At 42.6% G+C, this 22,538-nt stretch overlaps 1 protein-coding gene across 1 annotated transcript in view; it reads left to right on the top strand.

Annotated features, from left to right (window-relative positions):
• Nucleotides 1–22,538, top strand: part of MYH7B (myosin heavy chain 7B) — a 54,370-nt gene that overhangs the window by 29,665 nt on the left and 2,167 nt on the right. The window contains exons 17-37 of the mRNA XM_044447482.1: nucleotides 679–766; nucleotides 1,362–1,479; nucleotides 2,975–3,098; nucleotides 3,959–4,095; nucleotides 4,884–5,139; nucleotides 5,748–5,990; nucleotides 6,737–6,913; nucleotides 7,558–7,703; nucleotides 8,357–8,447; nucleotides 9,348–9,737; nucleotides 10,256–10,382; nucleotides 11,399–11,517; nucleotides 11,791–11,987; nucleotides 13,217–13,566; nucleotides 14,972–15,096; nucleotides 15,819–15,934; nucleotides 16,157–16,349; nucleotides 16,885–17,088; nucleotides 19,201–19,326; nucleotides 20,785–20,955; nucleotides 21,899–22,003. Of these exons, the coding sequence (XP_044303417.1) occupies nucleotides 679–766; nucleotides 1,362–1,479; nucleotides 2,975–3,098; nucleotides 3,959–4,095; nucleotides 4,884–5,139; nucleotides 5,748–5,990; nucleotides 6,737–6,913; nucleotides 7,558–7,703; nucleotides 8,357–8,447; nucleotides 9,348–9,737; nucleotides 10,256–10,382; nucleotides 11,399–11,517; nucleotides 11,791–11,987; nucleotides 13,217–13,566; nucleotides 14,972–15,096; nucleotides 15,819–15,934; nucleotides 16,157–16,349; nucleotides 16,885–17,088; nucleotides 19,201–19,326; nucleotides 20,785–20,955; nucleotides 21,899–22,003 (3,603 nt within the window). The remainder of the gene's footprint in view (nucleotides 1–678; nucleotides 767–1,361; nucleotides 1,480–2,974; nucleotides 3,099–3,958; nucleotides 4,096–4,883; nucleotides 5,140–5,747; nucleotides 5,991–6,736; nucleotides 6,914–7,557; nucleotides 7,704–8,356; nucleotides 8,448–9,347; nucleotides 9,738–10,255; nucleotides 10,383–11,398; nucleotides 11,518–11,790; nucleotides 11,988–13,216; nucleotides 13,567–14,971; nucleotides 15,097–15,818; nucleotides 15,935–16,156; nucleotides 16,350–16,884; nucleotides 17,089–19,200; nucleotides 19,327–20,784; nucleotides 20,956–21,898; nucleotides 22,004–22,538) is intronic.

The raw sequence follows: 22,538 nt of genomic DNA, 5'->3' as shown, positions 1-22,538 counted from the left end.
TGCTTTTGTATATGTCTGGTGCAGCACTGGAATTAAATAAACATCAGCAGTCTTGCTTGGCCAGATCTAGGAGGACCTGGCTTGTTCAGCTTATGATGGCATTATTTATCTTTCTAGCAACTAAGCCCAGTGAAAACAGGATCACACAACTGCTCTTTGACACATCCAGAGTAGGGGAAAACAGCATAACTAAAACTTTTAAACTTTACATTTCATTTAAAAATGTCCCATGGGGCTCACAGGTTACACATAATAATTGTGCAATAATGCAAACATGCTATCTATAAAACAATAAACCAAAGTACTGCAGGTAAAAGAGCAGCTAAGAATAAAAGGGCTTTGCCAGGTATTCAAGGGCCATTCAGTCTGGTACCAGGCAGACTCACCTGGGCTGGGAATTCTGTATTAGGGTTGGGTCAGCACACCTGAGAAGGCCCTTTCTCAAGCCAACCACTTGCCTGCTCTCTGCTGGCAGGGACACCCAGAAAAGGGCCTCAGCTGAGGATCACAACAATGGGGCAAGTTTGTGTAGGAGAACAAAGTGCTTCAGAAACTTTGGCTGAACAGCCTTAGCTGTAACATATAGTGCTTTAAAAGTTAAACACTGTACTTTGAACTGTGTTCAGAAATGGAGAAGGAGCCAGTGAAGCAATTTAATCCTGTATGCCTGCTTTTCAGGAAAACCTGAACAAACTGATGACCAATTTGCGTGCCACCCAACCCCATTTTGTCCGTTGCATCATCCCCAATGAAACAAAGACTCCAGGTATGCAGATGCAAAAAAACCCCTACAGGATGCCTGTGATGGATGAGAACATTCAGGGAAAAACTGTGCACAGTTTATTTTGGTTGTTGTTTATATATTAAGCTTTTCCCTGGCAAACACTTGAACTGGCATAGAATGTATGCAATTTAAGTGGAGTTCTGTATTGTTTGTGTAAGCTACTCTGAGACTGTGTTTTGGGGTGGGAAGTGATACACTTAAATAGTAACAATAATAACATGCTAGTATCGAGGCTGATATCCTAAGCATTGATGAGACTCAGCTGAATCAAAGTCCTTAAAATTTGGCTTTAAACGCATCTATTTTCCTGTCTTATTGCTTATATGTGCTACCTTGTTTTGCATTCTGTTAATGCTACCTTTTAATTTTATTTCATCTATGTTTGTTATGTTCTCATTTCTATAGGCTTGCATAGCTGCAGACACTTTGGGGTTTTTTGTTTTGTTTTTTTGTTTTTGCTGAGTTCCTGAAGTATTTGTATTGCTTTCGAAGCATCAGTACTGCTCAGAGGTGTCAGAGCTCTTCCTTCCTTCCTTCCTTCCTTCCTTCCTTCCTCCTTCCATCCTTCCTTATGCAGGAGCTATGGACCCCTTCCTGGTGCTGCATCAGTTACGCTGTAATGGTGTGCTGGAAGGCATCCGTATCTGTAGGAAAGGGTTTCCTAACAGAATTCTCTATGCTGACTTCAAGCAGCGGTAATTCTCTTTTCCGTTTCCTATTGGTGTTGGTTGCTCACAATTGCCTACTGTGAGAGAGGTCAGTAGTGGGATGGCTGTGTGTATGATTGCAATTTTGCTGTAGTTGGTGATTAATGACACAGAACATGCCCTCCTGAGGTGGATCAGCATGCAAAGTCTCACACCAAAACATCTGTAATAGTTTCCTAGATATGTAGGAGGATCATGACAGCAGGGGGTTGGACTCGATGACCTTCATGGCCCCTTCCAACTCTTATATTCTATGATTCTATGAACAGTTACTAGACCCAGGAGTTCTCATTTCTGTGTTTCATTCTGCTACCATGTTTACCCACCCTAATCCAGAGAAATGCCCACTGAAATCTTCAAGGGAAACCACCTGTGTACCTGCACAATGAAGACCTTTACTTTTAGGAATGTTTTGGGGTGAACTTAAATGGGTGAACCCAGTGAGAAGTGTTACTCTCATGGTTTTACCCTGCTGTTTTAAGTGGCATAGTTGTTTTTAATGTATTATTATTGTTACACATTGCTTCTACTTCATGGTTTTGTGCCATCTTGATGTACAGATCAATAGGTCTAACTTTCATTGGTTAAATCATGCAATCACTGATACATAACCAGGCCTGAGAAAAACTTTTTTCTAGAAATCTGCATGTGTGCATCCTTGAAATGTAGCTGGCACTTCACGGGTAACAGCAGCTCAAACAAAGGGCAATTCACACCAGCTTACCCCACCCTCCTCCTCTTCTATGTAAAAGCACCCCCTCCTCCCCCTCTTTTGGAACATCTTTGGCATGCAAGTAGGAAAGACATGCCATTGTAACTTTTTACTTCTGTAACCTATTGGAAAGTCTTAACTGTGTTACATTTAACCCTTTAATGAACAGTGTATAAAAGGGCCAACTGAGGATCCCTCAGCTGTGCTATTTGGAATGATTTGTTGGTAGCTGCTTATTCTCAAGAAAAAATCCATTAAAAGAAAACCTTCCTCTGGTGTGTATTTTGGGCATGCTCACACCAGAACACAGACCATTTGTTCAACAATCTTTAACCATTATGAGGAAAGGTGGGATGAAAATGTTTTAAAATAGAAACAGAATCACTTACCTGCACCAAAGCAAGCCCTTTTCCTGTGCTGTTGATCTTTGAATTATGGGGTAGTGATGCATTTAAATTATGTGGTATTGGCATGTTCAGGCTTAGTGTGTGGTAAGGAGTCCGTCTTTCTTTCATTTGGATAACAGGTGTGAGAGAAAAGATCCTTCCTGTTACTCAGATTAGTGCCTTGGGGTTTAGGGTTAGGGTTAGGGTTAACGAATAACTCAGCCAACCAATCAGTACATGGCTTGGCCTCAGAGCACACCCAGCATAGTCTCTGCATGCACTAAACTAATCTCTGCTAAAACGGCCACTGCAGGTAGTCCTTAGATGAGGAAGGACTCTGGGTGATCAGCATCTCTTCCTGATGTCCTGTCCTGTATCCTTCCAGCTACCGTATCCTGAATCCTGCTGCCATTCCAGATGACAAGTTTGTGGATAGCAGAAAGGCCACAGAGAAGCTGCTGAATTCCTTGGACCTTGACCATACGCAGTACAAGTTTGGACACACTAAGGTACCTGGTGTGCAGATAGCATTTAGGAACTGAATGGTTTGCTTTTAGAGTTGGGAGAATGTGTAGGTATAAATTAAATTTATTTCTTAGCAATTTTATTTCAGATTCTTCTCTTCATCCTCCTCTTTCTTGTTCAGTATCTAGCCTACTTTTATGTTATGGACATTCACTTTCCTAACTCATTTCCTTGCTTGTTCTATTCACATACTATATAAAATTTAGCATAACCAATTCAATAAGAACATACTATATCAATAAGCATAACAGAGAAATAAAATTGATAAAAATATCTAGGAAAGTTTAATAATATACCAATAACAATATTTTATTTGTACATTATGATTGCATTTGTCTCCAAATTAATACATGTTGGGGTAAATGTTGTTTCCAACAGTTAGTGCTACATATTCTTGCTGCTATCGGTAATCTAACTATTAGTTGTAAATCTACTGTTTCTGCTTTCTCTTTATTTTTGGTTAATGGCTTTTCTCCAGACCTATCAATGTGTGAATAATCTTGATTTAAATTTGGAATTTGTTTTAATGCTGCAATATATTTTCAGTATTCCTTTTATAAAAACTGTTTTATACTTTTATTTGCTAAAGGGGAGCTTACAAATATAATAAATACTTTTGAGATATAAGAATAGAATTATTTTTAGATCTAAGAGTATCCTATATACCATTATTTGATATATAAAGGATAAGATATTTTTCCAATGTTCTTTAGTTTGGATCTTAGTTAAACATAATAAATGTAAGGAATCAGCCTGGGGAAAATGTCCTTCAGAATGTTTGAAACTGATGATTCAACATCAGAGTCCCCTTCATTTTGGTTCCACACATTTTTCCTTTTCACAGGTGTTTTTCAAAGCAGGCTTGCTGGGTCTACTGGAAGAGATGCGAGATGAACGTCTGGCCAAGATTATCACCCTTCTGCAGGCCAGGATGCGGGGACGTCTGATGAGAATTGAGTATCAGCGGATCCTCCGCAGAAGGTACAGCCACAAACCAACCTTGTCATGGCCCTTGCTGCTCATCACCAACTGAGATATGACAAACCATCACTTTTGTGACTAGTTAGCCATGGGTTGTTGAACCTCCTTCAGCTTGAGGGTTGAATTCCAGTTTTGAGAAGCTCGGGGCGGAGGGGCTGCATTTCAAAAATTCCAGTGTATTTTATCTGAACGCTTTCACCACCAGAGGTTTAGGAGAGGCATTTGAACCTTTTAGAATAGGCAAAGATATTCCAGTTCTGGGAAATCACAACACTATTGGTAGTTTGGAGAAATTGGGAAGGAGAGGGGAGGGAGTCATGGACAACTGGAGAACCTGGAGGGCCAGACTGGGATCGCAAAGGGACCACATTTTTCAGGCTTGAGGTTCTACACCCCTGAGTTAGCCAGAAGTGTTGCCACAAAGATTCCCACCCCTGATCTTATCCATTAATTCAGAACAGCCTTTCTCAGCCTGGTGTCATCCAGATGCATTTGATTATGGGATACTGGGAGTTGTAGTCCTGCACATCTGGACAGCACCATGTTGGGGAAAGCAGATTAGACCATGACGTCAGTAATACAAATTGTAAGTTTCACAATAAAATAGAGCACAATGGATCTGTCTCTCAGACAAAAAAGTGTGTTTACAAGCTAGACTAGTATACTGAGCTCCTCCACGTAGCTTTAGTTTGAAGTGGGAGCATGAATGTACTGCTTTGATATAAGCAGTGGTCAGGCAGTAGGAATGTCCACTGAATAGCATCCCATACTTTGTCTGTTCCACAAAGGGAAGCACTCTACACCATCCAGTGGAATATCCGTGCTTTTAATGCTGTGAAAAATTGGTCCTGGATGAAGCTTTTCTTCAAGATCAAGCCTCTCCTCAAGTCAGCACAGTCAGAGAAGGAATTGGCTGTCCTCAAAGAAGAATTACAGAAACTGAAGGAGGCCCTGGAGAAGTCAGATGCTAAACGGAAGGAGCTTGAAGAGAAACAAGTCAGCATTATCCAAGAAAAGAATGACCTATCACTACAGCTTCAGGCGGTGAGTTATCCATAGCCCTTCAAATGTGAGCTTTATACAAACAGCATTTCCTTTTCTGCTACATAACCTCTAGGTGGCATTGTGGTGTGCTAGGAGAGGAAATCACTCTTGATTTTCATGTCAGAAATAATACTCCATTTTCCCTGCTTTGTAAGTGCTGCTTACAAAGAAGCAGAACTGAAGGGTCACACTGTCATCTAAAGAACCCATAAACTACAATGAGTAAGGAATATGGCATATGCAACAAATGCTTTGTTCAGAGGAACTCTTAGTAGGTAACCATGAGAGATGAAGATTTGTTGTGGCAATTTTAATGTAAGCTGAAGTTATTGAAAGATCTATTGATTCTGTGCTAGTTACTTGGGTCTCTCTCTCTCTGTGTATGTATACACACATGCATGTGTGTGTGTGACAATTATATTTTAACTTCCAAAAATGCATGGAATGCATGGAAGAACTAGAGAGTTGAATGAGGTGAGACTCAAGTTCTTAACTTTCAAAGAGTTAGACAGAAGTGACAAATGTGCCACATGCAAGATCTGTATCATGATAGAGAATCAGCAGCACAGTCCAGTGTGGTAAATGCTGCTGTTGGATGCCTTTTACAGGAGCAAGACAACCTTGCTGATGCTGAAGAACGCTGTGACCTCTTGATCAAGACCAAGATCCAGCTGGAAGCCAAGGTGAAAGAACTGACAGAGCGCCTGGAGGATGAGGAAGAGATGAACTCAGAGCTGACTTCTAAGAAGCGAAAGCTGGAGGATGAATGTGCTGAGCTCAAGAAAGACATTGATGACTTGGAGATCACCCTGGCCAAGGTGGAGAAAGAAAAACATGCCACAGAAAACAAGGTGAGCCAAATTGTGCTAAATAAGAGCAGGCAAAATTAAGTCTGCAATTTAAAGCCTGAAAGGACAAAATTGTTTGCAAGTTTGGACAGAATAAGTTTAGCAATTCCTGGCATAATGCAGCCAGTATAATAAGAAACAGGTATTCTTATTTATAAGGTTTCTATCCTGGTAATTGTTTCTATCTAGAATTGCATAGGATACATGTCCCTGTATGGGTAAGCAGTTTTGGTTTGGCCATTTTGCACATATTAGGGCTTTTGTTCATTTGTTTTGTAGTTTGCAATTGTAAGGTAATTAATTATATTAGATTTAATTCTTAAAATGTTGTGTAGACTACCCTTTGGTGCTTTTGTAAATTGTAAAAAATACAAAAATTCAGTGACATATTAGCACTGTATGTATATGCAATTGAGACTTGCACCAGCTGAAGTTAAAATAGTTTTCTGAGACATACTGGACACTGCACTTCTTAATTGCATTCAGAAGCCTCAAAGCACCACCGCAAAGATAACATGTTCTTCTCTCTATTAGCAGAAATAACACATTTGGGATATTGGGGGTGAGGGTAAGGCATAGTTTCCTAGCACCTTTCATTATCAGTTGGTGAGATTAAGAAAAATTACCTTCTTTCATGATCTACATTTAACGTAGTTATTATATTTGCTAAAGAACCAGATGAACTTTAAGTCAGTGCTTGTGTTCCCTGCCCTATGATTTGTATATTCTCTCTTGTCACATCATCCTAGGTGAAAAACCTGATTGAAGAAATGGCTGCTTTAGATGAGGTCATTGCTAAGCTGACCAAGGAAAAGAAGGCATTGCAGGAAGCCCACCAGCAAGCTCTGGATGACCTTCAGGCTGAGGAGGACAAAGCGAACACTCTGGCCAAGGCCAAAGTCAAGCTGGAACAGCAAGTGGATGATGTGAGTCCATCAACAGAAAAGTCAGTAATGGTGGTAAAAAATAAAAAGACTGCTTTGATGAAAGAAGGGACTTTGAAACACATTAAACTTATTATTTCTATCTCTATGTGGATCTATATCAGCCTTCTTCATCCTCCTTCTTTCCAAATGTTTGGGACTATAGCTCATACGAGCCCAAACATCAGTGGGCAGTGGACAAGAATGATGGGGTTGTTCTCCAAACCACCTATGGAGCTACAGTTTGAGGAGAACTGGTTGATACGTTATGCTATTGTACAATACAATATGGTATATGACCAATAAGTTCTAAACAGTAGCCAGATACCTTGCTAGGAACTCACTAGGGAACAGATGGCGAGGTACAAATGTTTAGCTAGAAATGCTGTGCTAGGATGTTATCAGTATTAGTGGCCTAAACCATAGCTAGTTATCCAATTCTTTGACATTTCTACCCAGAGAAATCTATCTTGCAATTGTTTCAACCCCATCATAATGTGCCAGGATTAGATACTCTGGGGAAGTTCCAGCTGCAGGAGATAAAGCTGAGCTTTTGCGTAAGAAGCTACTGCTTTGGGGACATGTTAGAGAGAAGGGAAGAGGGTCAGCAGAACACTTCTGATCCCCTTTTTCTTTGTGCTGTCCAGCTGGAAAGTGCTTTAGAACAAGAGAAAAAGATACGAATGGACCTGGAAAGAGCAAAACGCAAATTGGAAGGCGATTTGAAGCTGACTCAGGAATCTGTGATGGATTTGGAGAATGACAAACAGCAGCTGGAGGAGAAGCTCAAAAAGTGAGCAAGCCATCAATGCAAATAGGAGCATACAGCCAAGCCAAACCTGGTCAAGCAGGCTTCACCAAGCTTAAGCAATCCGAATGGCAGAAGTAGAAGATATAGAGCTTAACATGGGGTGCTACATATTTTCACCTGAGATTTCTCAGCCATACTTATGGGTTGAAAAGGATTATTTGTTTTACTGTAGCATCTAAATGCCAACTTGAAAAGAAGGTTGTAGTGCTCATAATATTGTTCTAGGGCCCATTAAGAGAGAAATGGAGACTTGGTAGGGTTTTGTGCCTTACTTATTCCAGTGGGACTTAAGCACATATCTCCTAGGATTTATTCTTTTTACCTGTTGTACTTCTGTGTGTCCAGCTAGAGGCTTTAGTTACTAGGGAGAGAAGAGGGAGGATAAGATAAACTGGCACAATGCAAACAGCTGAGGTGCAAATTATGGCTTCAGAATTTTAGGCCTAATAGCCAGAAGTGAACCTGTCTTCCCCTGAGCCTCAAACCTCACGATTATCACATGGCTCAAAGGATTAAACATGGCGACTAAACAATACTTTCAACAGGTTTACAGTTTCAAACCACCAGGGTCCCTTCTGAGTGAACATTACAGCAACTTCAATGTAAGTGCATGCCATTTCTATTTTCCTTCATAGGAAAGACTTTGAAATGAACCAGTTAAATTCAAGAATTGAAGATGAGCAAGTCCTTGCTGCTCAGCTGCAGAAGAAGATTAAAGAACTCCAGGTAAAGCTATGATAGCCTGTTCAGGAGCTCTGAATGGGCCAGCATTCATCTAAGGTAGGCTGCTTCACACATGATGAGCAGTCATTTTAATTTTAATGCTGTGTATTTATTTATTTATAAAATTTGTGTGCCGTCCATTCCTTGTGTCACTGGATGGCTTACAACGTAGGTGTTCATGCAAGAGAGAGATGTGCCAGCTGAAGTTTCAACCAGGGGAGATGCTTGAAGCCCCATCGGTTAGGATGTTCAAGGATAGGCTGGACATAGACATGGTAGGCGTGTCATGAGGGAGCTGGCTGGAGCTGGGGGTCAGACTAGATGGCCCAGGAGATCCCTTCTGACTCGCTCTGTTTCTATGTTTCTATATTAGTGGCAAGCTGAATATGTTACCAGGACTGACCTAAGTAGCTCCATCCCCAAATGGCATAAAACTGTTCCCCTGGTATCTTCACTGAAAGAGGCATTTAAGGCTGAAAAAAGTGTGTGTGTCCACTTTGTGTACATCTTCTGTGGATTTGTAAAGCACCCTCTCTGGCAATTGTTTCAGGAGCTAGCATTGAAAGGAAGCAAAATGTTTGTCAATGTAGCTGACATAGAGAGAGGACAATCAATAGTAATCTGGCTGACTGAGATTCTCCATATGACCAGTTTAGACAGGACTTCCTTGATCTCAATAGGCTTAGTTACCATCAGTAATGTCACAGAGCTAAATCTGATGGGCTTTGTGGTCCACTACAATATGAATATTCTTGGCAATTCAGAACTTAGATAGTCCATTTGTTGATGGGGGCCCAGCTTGAAGTATTGAGTCATCCAATTCCAAGCAAAATCTTTGGAGTCTCCTCCTCCATTCTGGGCAGGGCTGTTCGGTAGTTCCTGACCTTTTTCCTCAACATCCAGGCCCGTATTGAAGAACTAGAAGAGGAACTGGAGGCAGAGCGAGCTGCCAGAGCCAAGGTAGAGAAGCAGCGGGCAGAGGTGGCCCATGAGCTGGAAGAGCTGAGTGAGAGGCTAGAAGAAGCAGGTGGGGCCACTGCTTGTCAGATCGAACTGAACAAGAAACGTGAGGCAGAGTTCTTGAAACTGCGCCGAGACCTGGAAGAGGCCACGTTGCAGCATGAGTCGACTGCTGCAACTCTGCGCAAGAAGCATGCAGATTCTGTGGCTGAACTGGGTGAACAGATTGACAACTTGCAGCGAGTCAAGCAGAAGCTGGAGAAGGAGAAGAGTGAGCTGAAGATGGAGGTTGATGATTTGTCATCCAACATTGACTACCTCACCAAGAACAAGGTGACTGGCTAAGTTAATGCAATCTACTGAAACCTCTGCTTTTTGGGCACCACTGTGTTGAAAGGCAGGGAGATGCAGCAGGGTATTTATATATGTCGGGTGGAGTATTTAATGCATGTGAATAGTTCCCACCCACTAGAGCTAATTCAGTGTTATAATTCTAAACCAAAAGGGGGAAAGGGGGGAAAGTACCCAAAGTGGAGTTACCAGCTCCTGGGGGCCACATTTCAGTTGAGGTTGGGGCTGAATGCAAAAGGGGTAGGGTCAAAATACCAAAAGTATTAGCACATTTTAGCTAAAAGCTCTTACTACCAGTGACTTAGGAGAGGCATTTCAACCTTTTAGAATGGGGAGATCCTGTGCAAAATTTTGGTAACTACTAAATGATTGGCATTTGTTGGAAAGGGGGTGGCATGGCCAGCTGGGGACCTCAGGCAGGCTGGATATGGCCCAGAGACATTTCTGGTATAATGCATGGCACTTCAGACATCCAGAGAGACCTTTTGTTGCTGTTCCAGGCAAATGCTGAAAAGCTTTGTCGAACATATGAGGATCAGCTGAGTGAAACCAAATCAAAGCTGGATGAATTCCAGCGCCAACTGGCTGATGTGAGCACCCAGCGTGGAAGACTGCAAACTGAAAATGGTGCGTTGAGCAAAGTCTTTGCTGATGCCAAAACTCTTGTTACATGATCAGGAGCCACGAATCACTTTCAGATCTGCTGCTTACCTCCAGTAGATACCTAAGCAGTAGATCCACAACTTTGCTTCCTGGACTTTTGCTTTCCAGAAAGCATAACCAGGCTAGATTTCTTACACTCAGAGCACTTTGGCTCCCTTTTGATTGATATGGCTACATCTTTTGTTGCTAGCACTCTGTTTAAAATACCTATCCTTGGGTTTATATGGTAAAATACTATTGACGCTGAATTTGAACCAATATAACTGTTTTCTGTGTATAGGGATAGTGAGTAGCTCCAGTCATTATTCCATCCATCCATCCATCCATCCATCCATCCATCCATCCATCCTATCACTTCTACTACTGCAACTATTATTGTTTCACTAATTTTAATGTCATATTAACACAACAAACACTGTCATAAAACCAAAAAGGCAAACTGAAGTAAGTCAGAAAATGTACTAAAAAAGGATGGGATGGGATGGAAGTGGGAGATGGGAAGGAGCCTTCAAAGTTTTTCTCATTCCCTGAGTTTCCAATGTATGGTGTTGTAATAAACAAAATACCTTTAATTCAGCTGCACATGCTCTTCAGAGCAGGTTTGTGTTATAACTTGGTAAATATCACAGTTCTGGATGAGGAATGAGGACAGGCTTTTTGTCTGTCAATGGCTTTCTAGGGCAGTGCTTCAGGGAGCAGTTATTTAGCAATGTGAGGTTGCTTCAACCTTTGGGTTCTTCAGTGCAGACAGATGCCAAGGTCTGCATTGTGTCCTGTTGGTTGTAGTAACTCATGCTGCCCACACCGGTAATCTTTAAACAATGTACCTTCTGTGCTGAAACCATATTTAGGAAATCAAGATCAAACCCAAAAGTTGCTATGTGGCTCTTGTTGATGCCAAAGCTACAGGAAATTAGGATTTTTCTAGTAAATTGATTTCACAAAGATGCTTTTGTTGTTGTTGTTTTTTACACAATTAGGAGAACTTAGCCGTCTTCTTGAAGAAAAAGAATCTCTAATAAACCAATTAAGTCGAGGCAAGACATCCTTTACTCAGACCATTGATGAACTCAAGAGACAACTAGAAGAAGAGACCAAGGTGACCGCTTATCTGGCTGGGGTTACACCTGCAGGGAAGAGCTGGTATTTCAGGGAGCGGGAATTTTGCATGCTGAAGCTCACTTAGGTTCATCCTACTACTGTTTTTCCATAGCCAATCCAAATACTGTAATGTCTAGTAACAGTAAAGAGAAGTGCCTCTCAACATATGGTGAAGGCTTGAATAACTGCAGTCCCCATGTCTTAGGACTTAGGAGCAGGGTTTCTGATCAAATGTTATTTAATTTTGACGCATATGACTTCAACCTTCCAGTCAAAGAATGCTTTGGCTCATGCTTTGCAAGCATCGCGCCATGATTGTGACCTTCTGCGGGAACAATATGAAGAAGAGGTGGAGGCCAAGGGGGAGCTCCAGCGGTCCCTGTCAAAGGCTAATGCTGAAGTGGCCCAGTGGAGGACCAAATATGAGACAGATGCCATCCAGAGGACAGAGGAGCTGGAGGAAGCCAAGTAAGTTCTAGCAAAGTTCTATTTCTAACTTCACATGCCACACACTATGTGGGACCAGGGTTCTGTGAAGGAATGAAGCAGCTTTGACATGATGGTGCTTTGCAGCTGAGTATAACAGGAAGGGGAGAACTCCATGCTAAGGAATGTTCCCAGAAGAAAGTAGGAAGAAAGAGGAAGTGTGACGGAGTCCCTTTTCACATGTGTTCTTTCCTGATTGCTAAGATCATCTTCAGAGGTTACTGGAAAAACAGTCTTTTCTATAAAGCTTTTCTACATGAGACTTTTAATCCCTCCTCGACTTTACTTCTGCTTCCAGATTCTTTGTGGGCTCAAGTTTGGCTTCATTAAACATGTTTTTCATTGGGGAATTTCTTTAACTACCCTTCTGATTTGTTCAGTTACACAACCAACAGGTGGCACAGTAATATAGAACTGTGTATATTCATGAGGGTTTAGCACTGTCATTTCTCAATAATACCACATTTTCCTTGATCTACAAAACAAGCCACAGAAATGGTTGCAAAGAACAGGAGACATCCTAGAGAATGATGACATTGTGCAAAGCACTCTCAAACTACTGTGAATGAGGAATCACAAATGCACAATGCATACTTTGTATAGAAAAACGTATACTGGCTTCTAGTCCGTGAAATGTACTTACCAGGAAGATCTGCTTGGCATCTTTACTGTATAGATTTAGATGCCAGGTTTAGACCTTCCTCTTTAAACAAATATTAAGGTTCAATCTTATACAAGTTTAGACAGAAAAAGGCCTAGCATCCAGTACTCCCAGAGTTGTAGGCCTTTTATCTGTCTAAACTTGCATAGGCTTGACCCTTTAATCTTTTATCTATTGGTGATTATTAATTTTACTGTAGGTTTCTCAATGTTTTAATTATTTTTCTCCACTTTTGATGTTCAATGTTATAGTATTTTGATACTTTTAAGGTTGTATATTTATTATTTTGTTCTTGCTGTTTAGGTTTGTGATTGTAAACCACCCTGATAGTGTTTGCCACTTGGGCAGTATGCAAATCTAATAAATGTATCCTAATTCTCCTGTTTCTTCTAGTTTGCATTGGTTCTACCAGTCTTCTGTTGAAGACTACTTTTCAGTCTAAAGATGATAGAGTTGGTGGGTGTGATTAGCAGCATTTCTGGAGCTTCATGTTTCATGTGTACACAGTAGTTAACCAAGTACTTCTATAGCTAACCAAGACAATTTTCAGGAAGAAGCTGGCCATCCGGCTGCAGGAGGCAGAGGAGGCTGTGGAGGCAGCACATGCCAAATGCTCCTCCTTGGAGAAGACAAAGCACCGACTGCAGACTGAGATTGAGGACCTGTCGATTGACCTGGAGAGAGCCAACTCAGCGGCAGCCGCTTTGGACAAGAAGCAGCGCAATTTTGACAGGATCATTGCTGAATGGAAGCAGAAGTATGAGGAGACACAATCAGAGCTGGAAGCCTCTCAGAAGGAGTCCCGCAGCCTGAGCACAGAACTCTTCAAGCTCAAGAATGCTTATGAGGAGTCTTTAGAGAATCTAGAGACTCTCAAACGTGAAAACAAGAACCTACAAGGTATTGCCAGCGATGGAATTATTCTAGTCTGGATCTAGAGGATGTTAATAACCACAGGCCAGTGGCCAACTTCCTTTCTTGGGCAAGGTGCTTGAGCAGGTGGTGGCAAAACAACTCCATAGGCCCTTGAATGAAACAGATTATCTAGATCCATTTCAATCAGGGCTGGTTTTGGAATGGAAACTGCCTTCATTGCCCTGTGGGGTGACCTTTGCCAGGAGAAGGTTTTCAAGGAGGGAGGGAGTCTCTGTTGATTCTCCTCTCAGTAGCTTTTGATACCATCAACCATGGTATTCATCTTGATAGGCTGGCTGGTCTAGGAGTAGGAGGCACTGCATTGCAATGGTTTCAATCTTACTTGATTGGCCAATTCCAGAAGGTGATGCTGAGGGAGTATTCCTTCGTGCCCTGGAGGTTATTCCATGGGGTACCAATGAGTTCGCTTTTGTTCCCTATGCTATTTAACAACTTCATGAAACCACTGGGGGAGGTTATCCATAGGTATGGGCTGAGGTACCACCAATATGCAGATAACACTCAGTTTACCTGTCTTTTTCATCAAACCCAGGTGAGGCAGTGCCTGCTCTGAATCAGTGTGAGCATGGTAATGGATTAAATGAGGGCTACCAAAATGAGAATCCAGCAAGACGGAGGTGCTGTTAATGGGTGGTTGATCTGTCCATTTGGGTGATATTCAACTTGTTCTGGATGGGGTTGCACTCCCTCTAAAGGACAAGGCTCTCAGTTTGCAGGTGCTCCTGGACCCAGTGTTGTCACTTGAGGCACAAGTCAACTCAGTGGCACGGAGCACCTTTTATCAGCTTAAACTGATATACCGACTATGACCCTATCTGGACAGAGATAGCCTAGCTACAGTTATCCATGCTCTGGTAATCGTTCCTTTGGGTTACTGCAATGTGCTGTACATGGGGCTTTCTTGAAAATGGCCCAGAAACGTCAACTGGTCCAAAACATGGCAGCAAGACCATCAATGGGGACTGGCTCATGAGAATATATTATGCCAGTCCGCTTCCAGTTGCACTGGCTGCCAGTTGAAGTCTCAATACATCTCAATACATGCTTGCTGGTCCCTTTTAAAACCAAGCTCCCCCTTGCTTGCTTGAAGGTTAAAGGCAAGTCAGGATCACCTGCACACTATGTATTTAACATGCATTAGTGATGAGTAATCTGTAACATGACGGGAAATAATCCAGAGCACAAGTTGTGACCACAGATCTTGGCCTTCAACTGAAAAGCAAGAGGTTGTGTCCTGTGAGCATAGCGGTGGTTGTTACTGTAGGCTGGGAGGGTGCTCTGAGGAGGGTGGAAAATGGCTTGGAGTAACCTGGGATGTCATGGCCATAAACAAGCCTGTAATTCTTGGCCATGTCTTTTTTCCAACCAGAGGAGATTACTGATTTGACTGATCAGATCAGCATGAGTGGCAAAACCATCCATGAACTGGAGAAGCTGAAGAAAGGCCTGGAGAGTGAGAAGAGTGACATCCAGGCAGCCCTGGAGGAGGCTGAGGTGAGTACCTAGCAAGCAGAGACCATGCTAATCCTATACTGCTATGCATTGGGTTTAAGTTGCATCTCACCTAAAGTGTAGTCTGCAGAAGTTTCAGTCAGTGAAAGAAGCAGCCTAATTCAAGGGATGGGTGTGTGAGTGCTCTATGGTTTAAAAAAAAACCCTGTAAGAACCTGGAAAGCACAAATCTTACTTTGTGAAGTATGGCATTATGAGGGGCTGTGGTACAGCTCAGAAACTGCATCTTTTTAACATGCAAAGTCTTGGAAAAACTAAAAACTCCTGTTTTTAGTCCCAGGTTTTGTGGCACGTTGGACACCCATGTGCACCAGCCCAGTAGTGAAGGGAACAATAATGATCTTCCTTGCTCTCCCCGTGCCTGTTGTTTTTGGCAGTGTTCCCTTCACCTGCTGCCCTCTGGGTCATGGGGAATTTGGGGTCCTCTGAACTGTGGGGTCCTGGACTTGACCTAGGGTCCAGCCTTGGCAGTGCCAATGCGCCCAGAGAAGAAGCAGGCTGTCTACATGGCTATATGGTGGCATCTGGTGGCCAGAAAAGTACAAATGATGCTTTTGCTCTTAAAGCATCTCCAGATGCCTGACAAACACATTGTAAGGAACTTAGTGAATAACCTTGATGGTGTCCAAACCTAAGGGCATGGTTGGGAATGGATGTTTCAGTGATACTTGTCACTAAAGACTTATTTCCCCTTCTCCCTCTAGGGAGCCCTGGAACATGAGGAGAGCAAGACCTTGCGCATCCAGCTGGAGTTGTCCCAGATCAAGGCTGATGTTGACAGGAAATTGGCAGAGAAGGATGAAGAGTTTGAGAACTTGAGGTTAGGAATATCATTTATTTGGCAGGTTGTTGCATAAAACTGCTGTACCTCTGGAGCTGGACAGCAAGGAAGGGTGTAACTTTGGTCTTCTAATGCCTTCATAACAGTCATAGACTGAATGTGCATGCAAACGTTCTTTTCAGAAAGCCATGCCATGATGGTGGATCCATAGCATGGTGTTTATGATAAAAAGTGCCTTTTCCTAAGTATCTTTCTTTGTAGGCGTAACCATCAGAGAGCCATGGACTCCATGCAGGCTTCACTGGATGCAGAAGCCAAAGCGAGAAATGAGGCTATCAGGTTGCGAAAGAAGATGGAAGGAGATCTGAATGAGATGGAAATACAGCTGAGTCATGCAAATCGCCAGGCTGCTGAGTCTCAGAAACTGGTGCGGCAGCTCCAAGCACAAATTAAGGTAAGGTTTGATCTGTAGAGCTTTCTTATGTTTCTGACTCTCTCCATGGCTTCCACCTTCTGAATCCATAAGAAAAGGCTGCACTCAATCAGTGCAGGAAATGAATGAATCAGGGTTCGCCCTGCCATTAGGCAGAGTGAGGGGGCCACTTCAGGTGGCAGATATTGCAGGGGGTGGCCAGATGTAGTGGACTCCTGGTTATGCCTCATGAGCTCCACAGCTGTTCTCTTCAAGGACAGAACTGTGTATACTGCACAACCTGTTCCGAGGCCCCTAAGCAAACCTTCTGCCTTGGGTGCAGTGAGGAACACTGTCCAATCACCACTGTTGAAGAGGTTTTTGCTGCCAGTCCAGCCAGCATCGTGCAAGGGAGTTTGGAGGGGCAGCATCTTGTCCTTCACAGCAAAAGGGTCTTGAGCTGGCCCTGTCCAGGCCTGGAACTGAGGATCCTTGAAGACTTTCTCCAATCTCTAGTTCTGCAGGAGGTGTCTAGCTTTTGTTTGTCTCTTAACTCCTCTTTTGGTGTGGCTGACAGGATCTGCAGATAGAACTGGATGACACCTTGCGCCATAATGATGATCTGAAGGAGCAGGCCGCGGCCCTGGAAAGACGCAACAACTTGATGCTGGCTGAGGTGGAAGAGTTGCGTGCAGCCCTGGAACAGTCTGAGCGTGGAAGGAAGCTGGCGGAGCAGGAGTTGCTTGAGGCTACCGAGAGGGTCAATCTTTTGCACTCCCAGGTGAGACAGAAGATGCGTTTCTAGGATGGAAAGCAACTTTTGAACTCAATTGCACTAATTCTTGATGTGTTCTGGTGCTCCTGCTCTGCAGCTCCTTAATTCAGGGATAAATAATCCTGTCAAAAATAGTTTCCATATTTATTGGGTTAAATTTACTGATGCATAAAGAGACTGTGTCCTGTGAATGGCTTAACACAGTGAGAAATAGGATTGTCCAAAAGACATTGCAACGTCTTGTTTGCCTGGAAAGGGATGTTGTCTTTTTTTTTTTTTTTTGAAAAACCAAAGAATGAGGCATATTTATCGGCATTTTATATTCATTACATTTATATTCCTCTTTCTTTCATTGTAGAACTCATGATGTACAAAATATACTTCAGGTGTAGTATGCCACACAGTGTATGGGATATGAAGGAATATTTTCTTTTGTCATTCTCAACTCTCCCATCATTCAGCTTCATATATGACCCCAAGTTTCTAGTATTATGAGGAAGGAGATCAAAATCCACTTTCTCCACATAGTACATAATTGTGTACATTTTTGTTGTGTCCACCTCCAACACTTCCCTTTTTTCTAAGGCAACCCACCCTGCCCTGACACACACAAGTGTTGTAACATTTTCTCTCATGGGAGGGGTATTCCAGCTCCTTGACTCTTTTGGTTAATCATTTCTGATCCTTTTCTGCCTCTCTACAATATGAGATGCAGCAACCAGAAATGTACTTCAAGAATTCCAAGGATAATTGCACCACTAATTTCTATAAAGGCCTTATGATATTGACAGTTTTATTTTTCAGCCACTTTCCTAATAATCCCCTAGCACTGAGTTCTGCGTTTTCAGAGGTGACATTCATTCTGTCAGTGTTCATACTGAAGTATCTACCATTGACCCCAAGATCTTTTGCCCATCCTTTTTTTTTTTTTTTGCCCCAGTGTTTGTTACTTTACAAGGATTTATACTGAACTGCATTTTCCATTTTATTGTCCATCTACCAGTTTGGAGATATTCTCGGTGCTCTTCACAGTCCCTTTTTATTTTCCTGTCCTGAATAATTTCTAGGAGGCGGCTATATAAATGGCACCCTACATTGAGGCTGAGGACATACAATGCTGGTTTGACCACAGAACTTTCTAGCGGGAACATTGTCACTAATGCATGCTGTTGTTCCCAGATCATCACTTTTTAGCATGCCCTTTCCTATAACACAGAATAATGCCAACATTTTCTGGGTAGAACTGGCACAGAAGAGGCAGATGGACTCCAGCTTACCTAGCTAATAGCCACATGTCCTTTGGCTAAGGGATGCATACCATAGTTAGTTAATTATCTTAATACACTTGGCTCACTTTTTTGTTTGCAAGCTAGATGGTTAAAAAAAAGTTTGAAGAGATTCCTCCCACTACTTGTAACATTTTCTTTTAAAGTGAAGTTTATTTCTAAAAAGTATTGACATCATGAGTGTAAAACTCTGAGAAGGCTGTTATCCCAGAATACTTGATCCACAATTTAATATATATTTTAAAGCATGTGATTTTGATCTGTTGCTATCATCCATGCACTGCAGCTTCTCCAAATCACAGTATAGTTTCTTAATCCATCTTGGATCTAGGCTAAAAGAAGACTGGCAGCGATGGCGTATACATAGCAGGTGAACTGTGTTTTACCATGCAGGGTAGACAGGCTTGGCTTGTTACACCAAAAATGTGTGAGTGACTTCATGGATTGTACATCAAAGCACATCTCATTTGTTGATTCATGCATGTTATGTCAACACCTGCTCTTAGTATTCTCTAGCCTTACCCACACAACCCTCCCCTGATATCACAACCAACGTGGAAATACCACAGTGGCTCAGAAGAAGTGTATTGCTTTGCATGCCAAAGATTCTAGGTTCAATTCCTATTATGTCAAGTTAAAAAGCTCAAGATAGGGAAAATCCTCTGCTTAAGACCCTGCTGTGTTGCTTCCCCGCCAGAGCAGGTGATGGACTATTGTCTACCTGTTGGTAATACAAATAGTCTGACATAGTAGAAGTCTTAACTTCTACTACTTAACTTCTTCTAACACATAGTAGGTGTGTTAATGTGGCACAATCCCTGTCGTCTCCCAGAACACAGGGCTGATTAACCAGAAGAAGAAGATGGAAGCAGACATCTCTCAGCTGAGCACCGAAGTAGAGGAGGCAGTGCAGGAGTGTCGGAATGCAGAAGAGAAGGCGAAGAAAGCCATTACTGATGTAAGGCGGCATGAAGAACATGGGGTGTGGGGATCCTGAAAGGGGAGCAGTGTGCGTATGTTTCAAGGGCCATGGTCACTTCTCACTTGGGGAGGAGCTGTACCTGATAGCTGACATACAGCCGTCCATAACTGACAGTGACTGAAAGCTGATGTACAGATGCAGTCAGTGTCTGATTCTATATGCAGCCATCAAGAGATTATAGGAAGCTTTTGCCATGCAGCATGCTCTGGATTTGTGCTCCCACAGTTCTCAGTCTGCATGGCCAAGTGCTGCTTTGTGGTATCTAACAGGTATCCAACCTTTTCCTTCCCCAGGAACCTCACCTTTCTTCAGACAATCCCTCCTAATGTTTATTTTGTCTTGAAATGTAAGAATTTGAAATGCATTTCAAAATAAAATAAATATTGGAAGGATTCTTTTTGGTGTACCTAAGAAAGGTAAGAGGCCCCTAAGGAAGGGAAAAACAGTTTTTATGAAACGTATTGGGCAAAATATTTCCTTCAGACACTTGAGAATTTATTTCTTTTTCATTTGGTGAAAGCTTTGTGTCTTGCATTTTTATTGATTTCTGTAATGAGCAGGAAGCAACCTCCTTAAAGAGAGGAACATTGGTCAAATGTCAAATATAGCACATTCTGATGCTGACTTTTGCATTCCACTTTTGGAATCAAAACTGGTATTGTGAACTTTGAAAGAAAAGCAAATCCAAGACTTCCATTTGGATTTTGTTTTCAAAAGACTATTGCACTCCTAGCAGTTTGGCAGAAGTTTTTGAAATGCGATGCCCAGTCAGATGACCAGCACACACCGCTTCTTTCTTCATAAGGACTGGACAGGAAGGGCACAGCCTCCTTGTTTTTGTAGGTGGATGCTTAGGGCGTCGCTTTTTCTTTTACAGTGGACAAAAAAGGCCTTCCTAATGTAGCACCACCTTGGTGCATAAGCTTAGGAATGGGGGTGGGTGGAGTGGTTGCTCTGAGAAGGGAAGTTCCTGACGACTAGTAATAAATACCTGACAGAGCAGGACGAGACAGGCAAAGAATCTGAGGCTTAGTTCAGGTAAATAAACAGCACATCAGGAAATCACAGACTCTGCATTAGTGAGATTGATGGAGCAGAGCAGAGGAAGCAGGCAGCTTCAGTCAGGGGGATCAGAGATGGATGGTGCAGTTGTGCCAGGAGGACCCAGTGAGATGGAAAAAGCCAAATATATTGGGGAGAATGGACTTGGCACTGCAATATGCCGCTTGGTGGGTGAAAATGTCTGATGAGCAATACTATGGGGACTACAAGATTACTTAGAAAAACCTCTGGAAGTCAGAGACAGTGCCCTAAGCCTGGAAGGAGGAGCTGGAAATCCTCCGTGCTTTACAGCCAGGGAGGAGGGTACCCTGCCAGTTATTCTCCAGGGTCAGAAGAATGACTCCATCATCCTTTTGGTCTTTGCCTTACCAGGCAGCCATGATGGCAGAGGAACTGAAGAAGGAGCAAGACACAAGTGCCCACCTGGAACGGATGAAGAAAAATATGGAGCAGACCATCAAGGACCTGCAGATGCGGTTGGATGAGGCTGAGCAGATTGCCCTTAAAGGAGGCAAGAAGCAGATCCAGAAACTGGAAGCCAGGGTCAGTATGAGGGAGATGCCACCTTTTCTTGCAGCAGACATCTTTCTGCAGTGGGCCACGAGTCCTTTGAGTCATCAAGGCTACAAGCAGGAGAGATAATAGAGATATCATTAAGACCAGCAGAGTGTTGTGTACTATTGCCATCTCAGCCACCGCTACCCTGACCCACACACACATTCTAGTATAATTTAGTGTGCTTTCCAGTGAACCTGAAAAGCTCAAGTTACTGCAGTGTTGTGCTTCAGATTCAACTATCCATCTGACTTACCAGTCATAGATTCCAGTCCTTTTGATTGTACCCTCACTGATCCAAAGCCTCTGAACTCAGGGGTCTCTAATATTTCAGGGCCCTGCTGGGTTGAAGCCAGCTGGACCGCAAGAGGCAATCTTTGCTTCCCCATTTTCTGCACTTGGCAGTTTTGGCTCGATGGTTTTTTCAGCTCAATGAAGGAGGGTGCTTTGGAGTGGGGGGGGGGGGGGAAGGAAGCTCAGAATATCTTGTACTCTGGCTTCTCTGGTCTCCTGTCCCTGCCCACTGGAACCCCTCCTTGTCTCTTTTTACTCACTCATCTCTCATTGCCTTTATTTTCTGTCTATTGCTGACATTCATCCTCTATCCAGTTTAAATACCATATAGAAAATAGCCCTAAAGCATGCCAAGTTTTCTTTAGGGGGAGCTAGCTCTGTTCAAGGGAAGATAATGAAAGATAGATCTAGGTAACAGAAAGTCGGCCTGTTTACTCCTATTTTGCCCAAGTTTCAAGGCAGACACAACCTCAGCTGCAGAGCTACAGAAGTGGGCTGTTGCATGGAACTTTAGTACCCATGATGTGGCGGAATGCAAAATATACATTTAGCTCTTAGTGACTTTTCATTCTAGATCTCTGAGGTTCCCTCTCAATGGAGAAGGGAAAAGAGCTTACATTGAACATTCTCTTTTCAGGTGCGAGAACTGGAGGGCGAACTGGATGTAGAACAAAAGAAGAACGCAGAGACCCAGAAGGGTATTCGCAAATATGAGCGCAGGATCAAAGAACTGACTTACCAGGTACAAGTTTCAGTATCCAGTTTTCAAACCCCAATCTATTAACAGGAAGGCTGAGCCAAAAGTGGTGGTTGGGGAGATTTAACAAAAAAGTTTGCTTCTTGAAATACACCCTCCACCATTTCAGCAATAATTCAGGGAGATGGTAACATGTAGTTAGGACATTGATTACATAGCCCTTGGATGGTGGGATCATGTGGCAAACAAGAATGGCCCTCTTTCTCAGACCAGTTGAGCCAAAGCAGCTCTCATAATAGCAGTGAACAAAAACAAAATAGAGCACAAAGATCATGTTTTTTGGGTGGGATAAGGTGAGGGTTCAGAAACCTTTTTTTTTGCTCAGATGATTGCCCACAAAAAGTGGTTCATCATTAAGACCGCCCTTTATACCTTCTCCTGCACTTTGTTGATCAAATGAAAAGCCCAGAAGATACATTTGATCAGCTCATCCCATAAGAAGCATGTGCAGACACAGATCAAGGAGCAAGTGACAAAGAATAGAAATGATCAATTATCAAATAGATGAAAAAAGGGTTTC

The sequence above is a fragment of the Varanus komodoensis genome, unplaced genomic scaffold, assembly GCF_004798865.1.
Source record: "Varanus komodoensis strain SLA01 unplaced genomic scaffold, ASM479886v1 scaffold52, whole genome shotgun sequence".
Lineage (NCBI taxonomy): Eukaryota > Metazoa > Chordata > Lepidosauria > Squamata > Varanidae > Varanus > Varanus komodoensis.
This window is presented reverse-complemented; position numbering and strand designations above follow the sequence as displayed.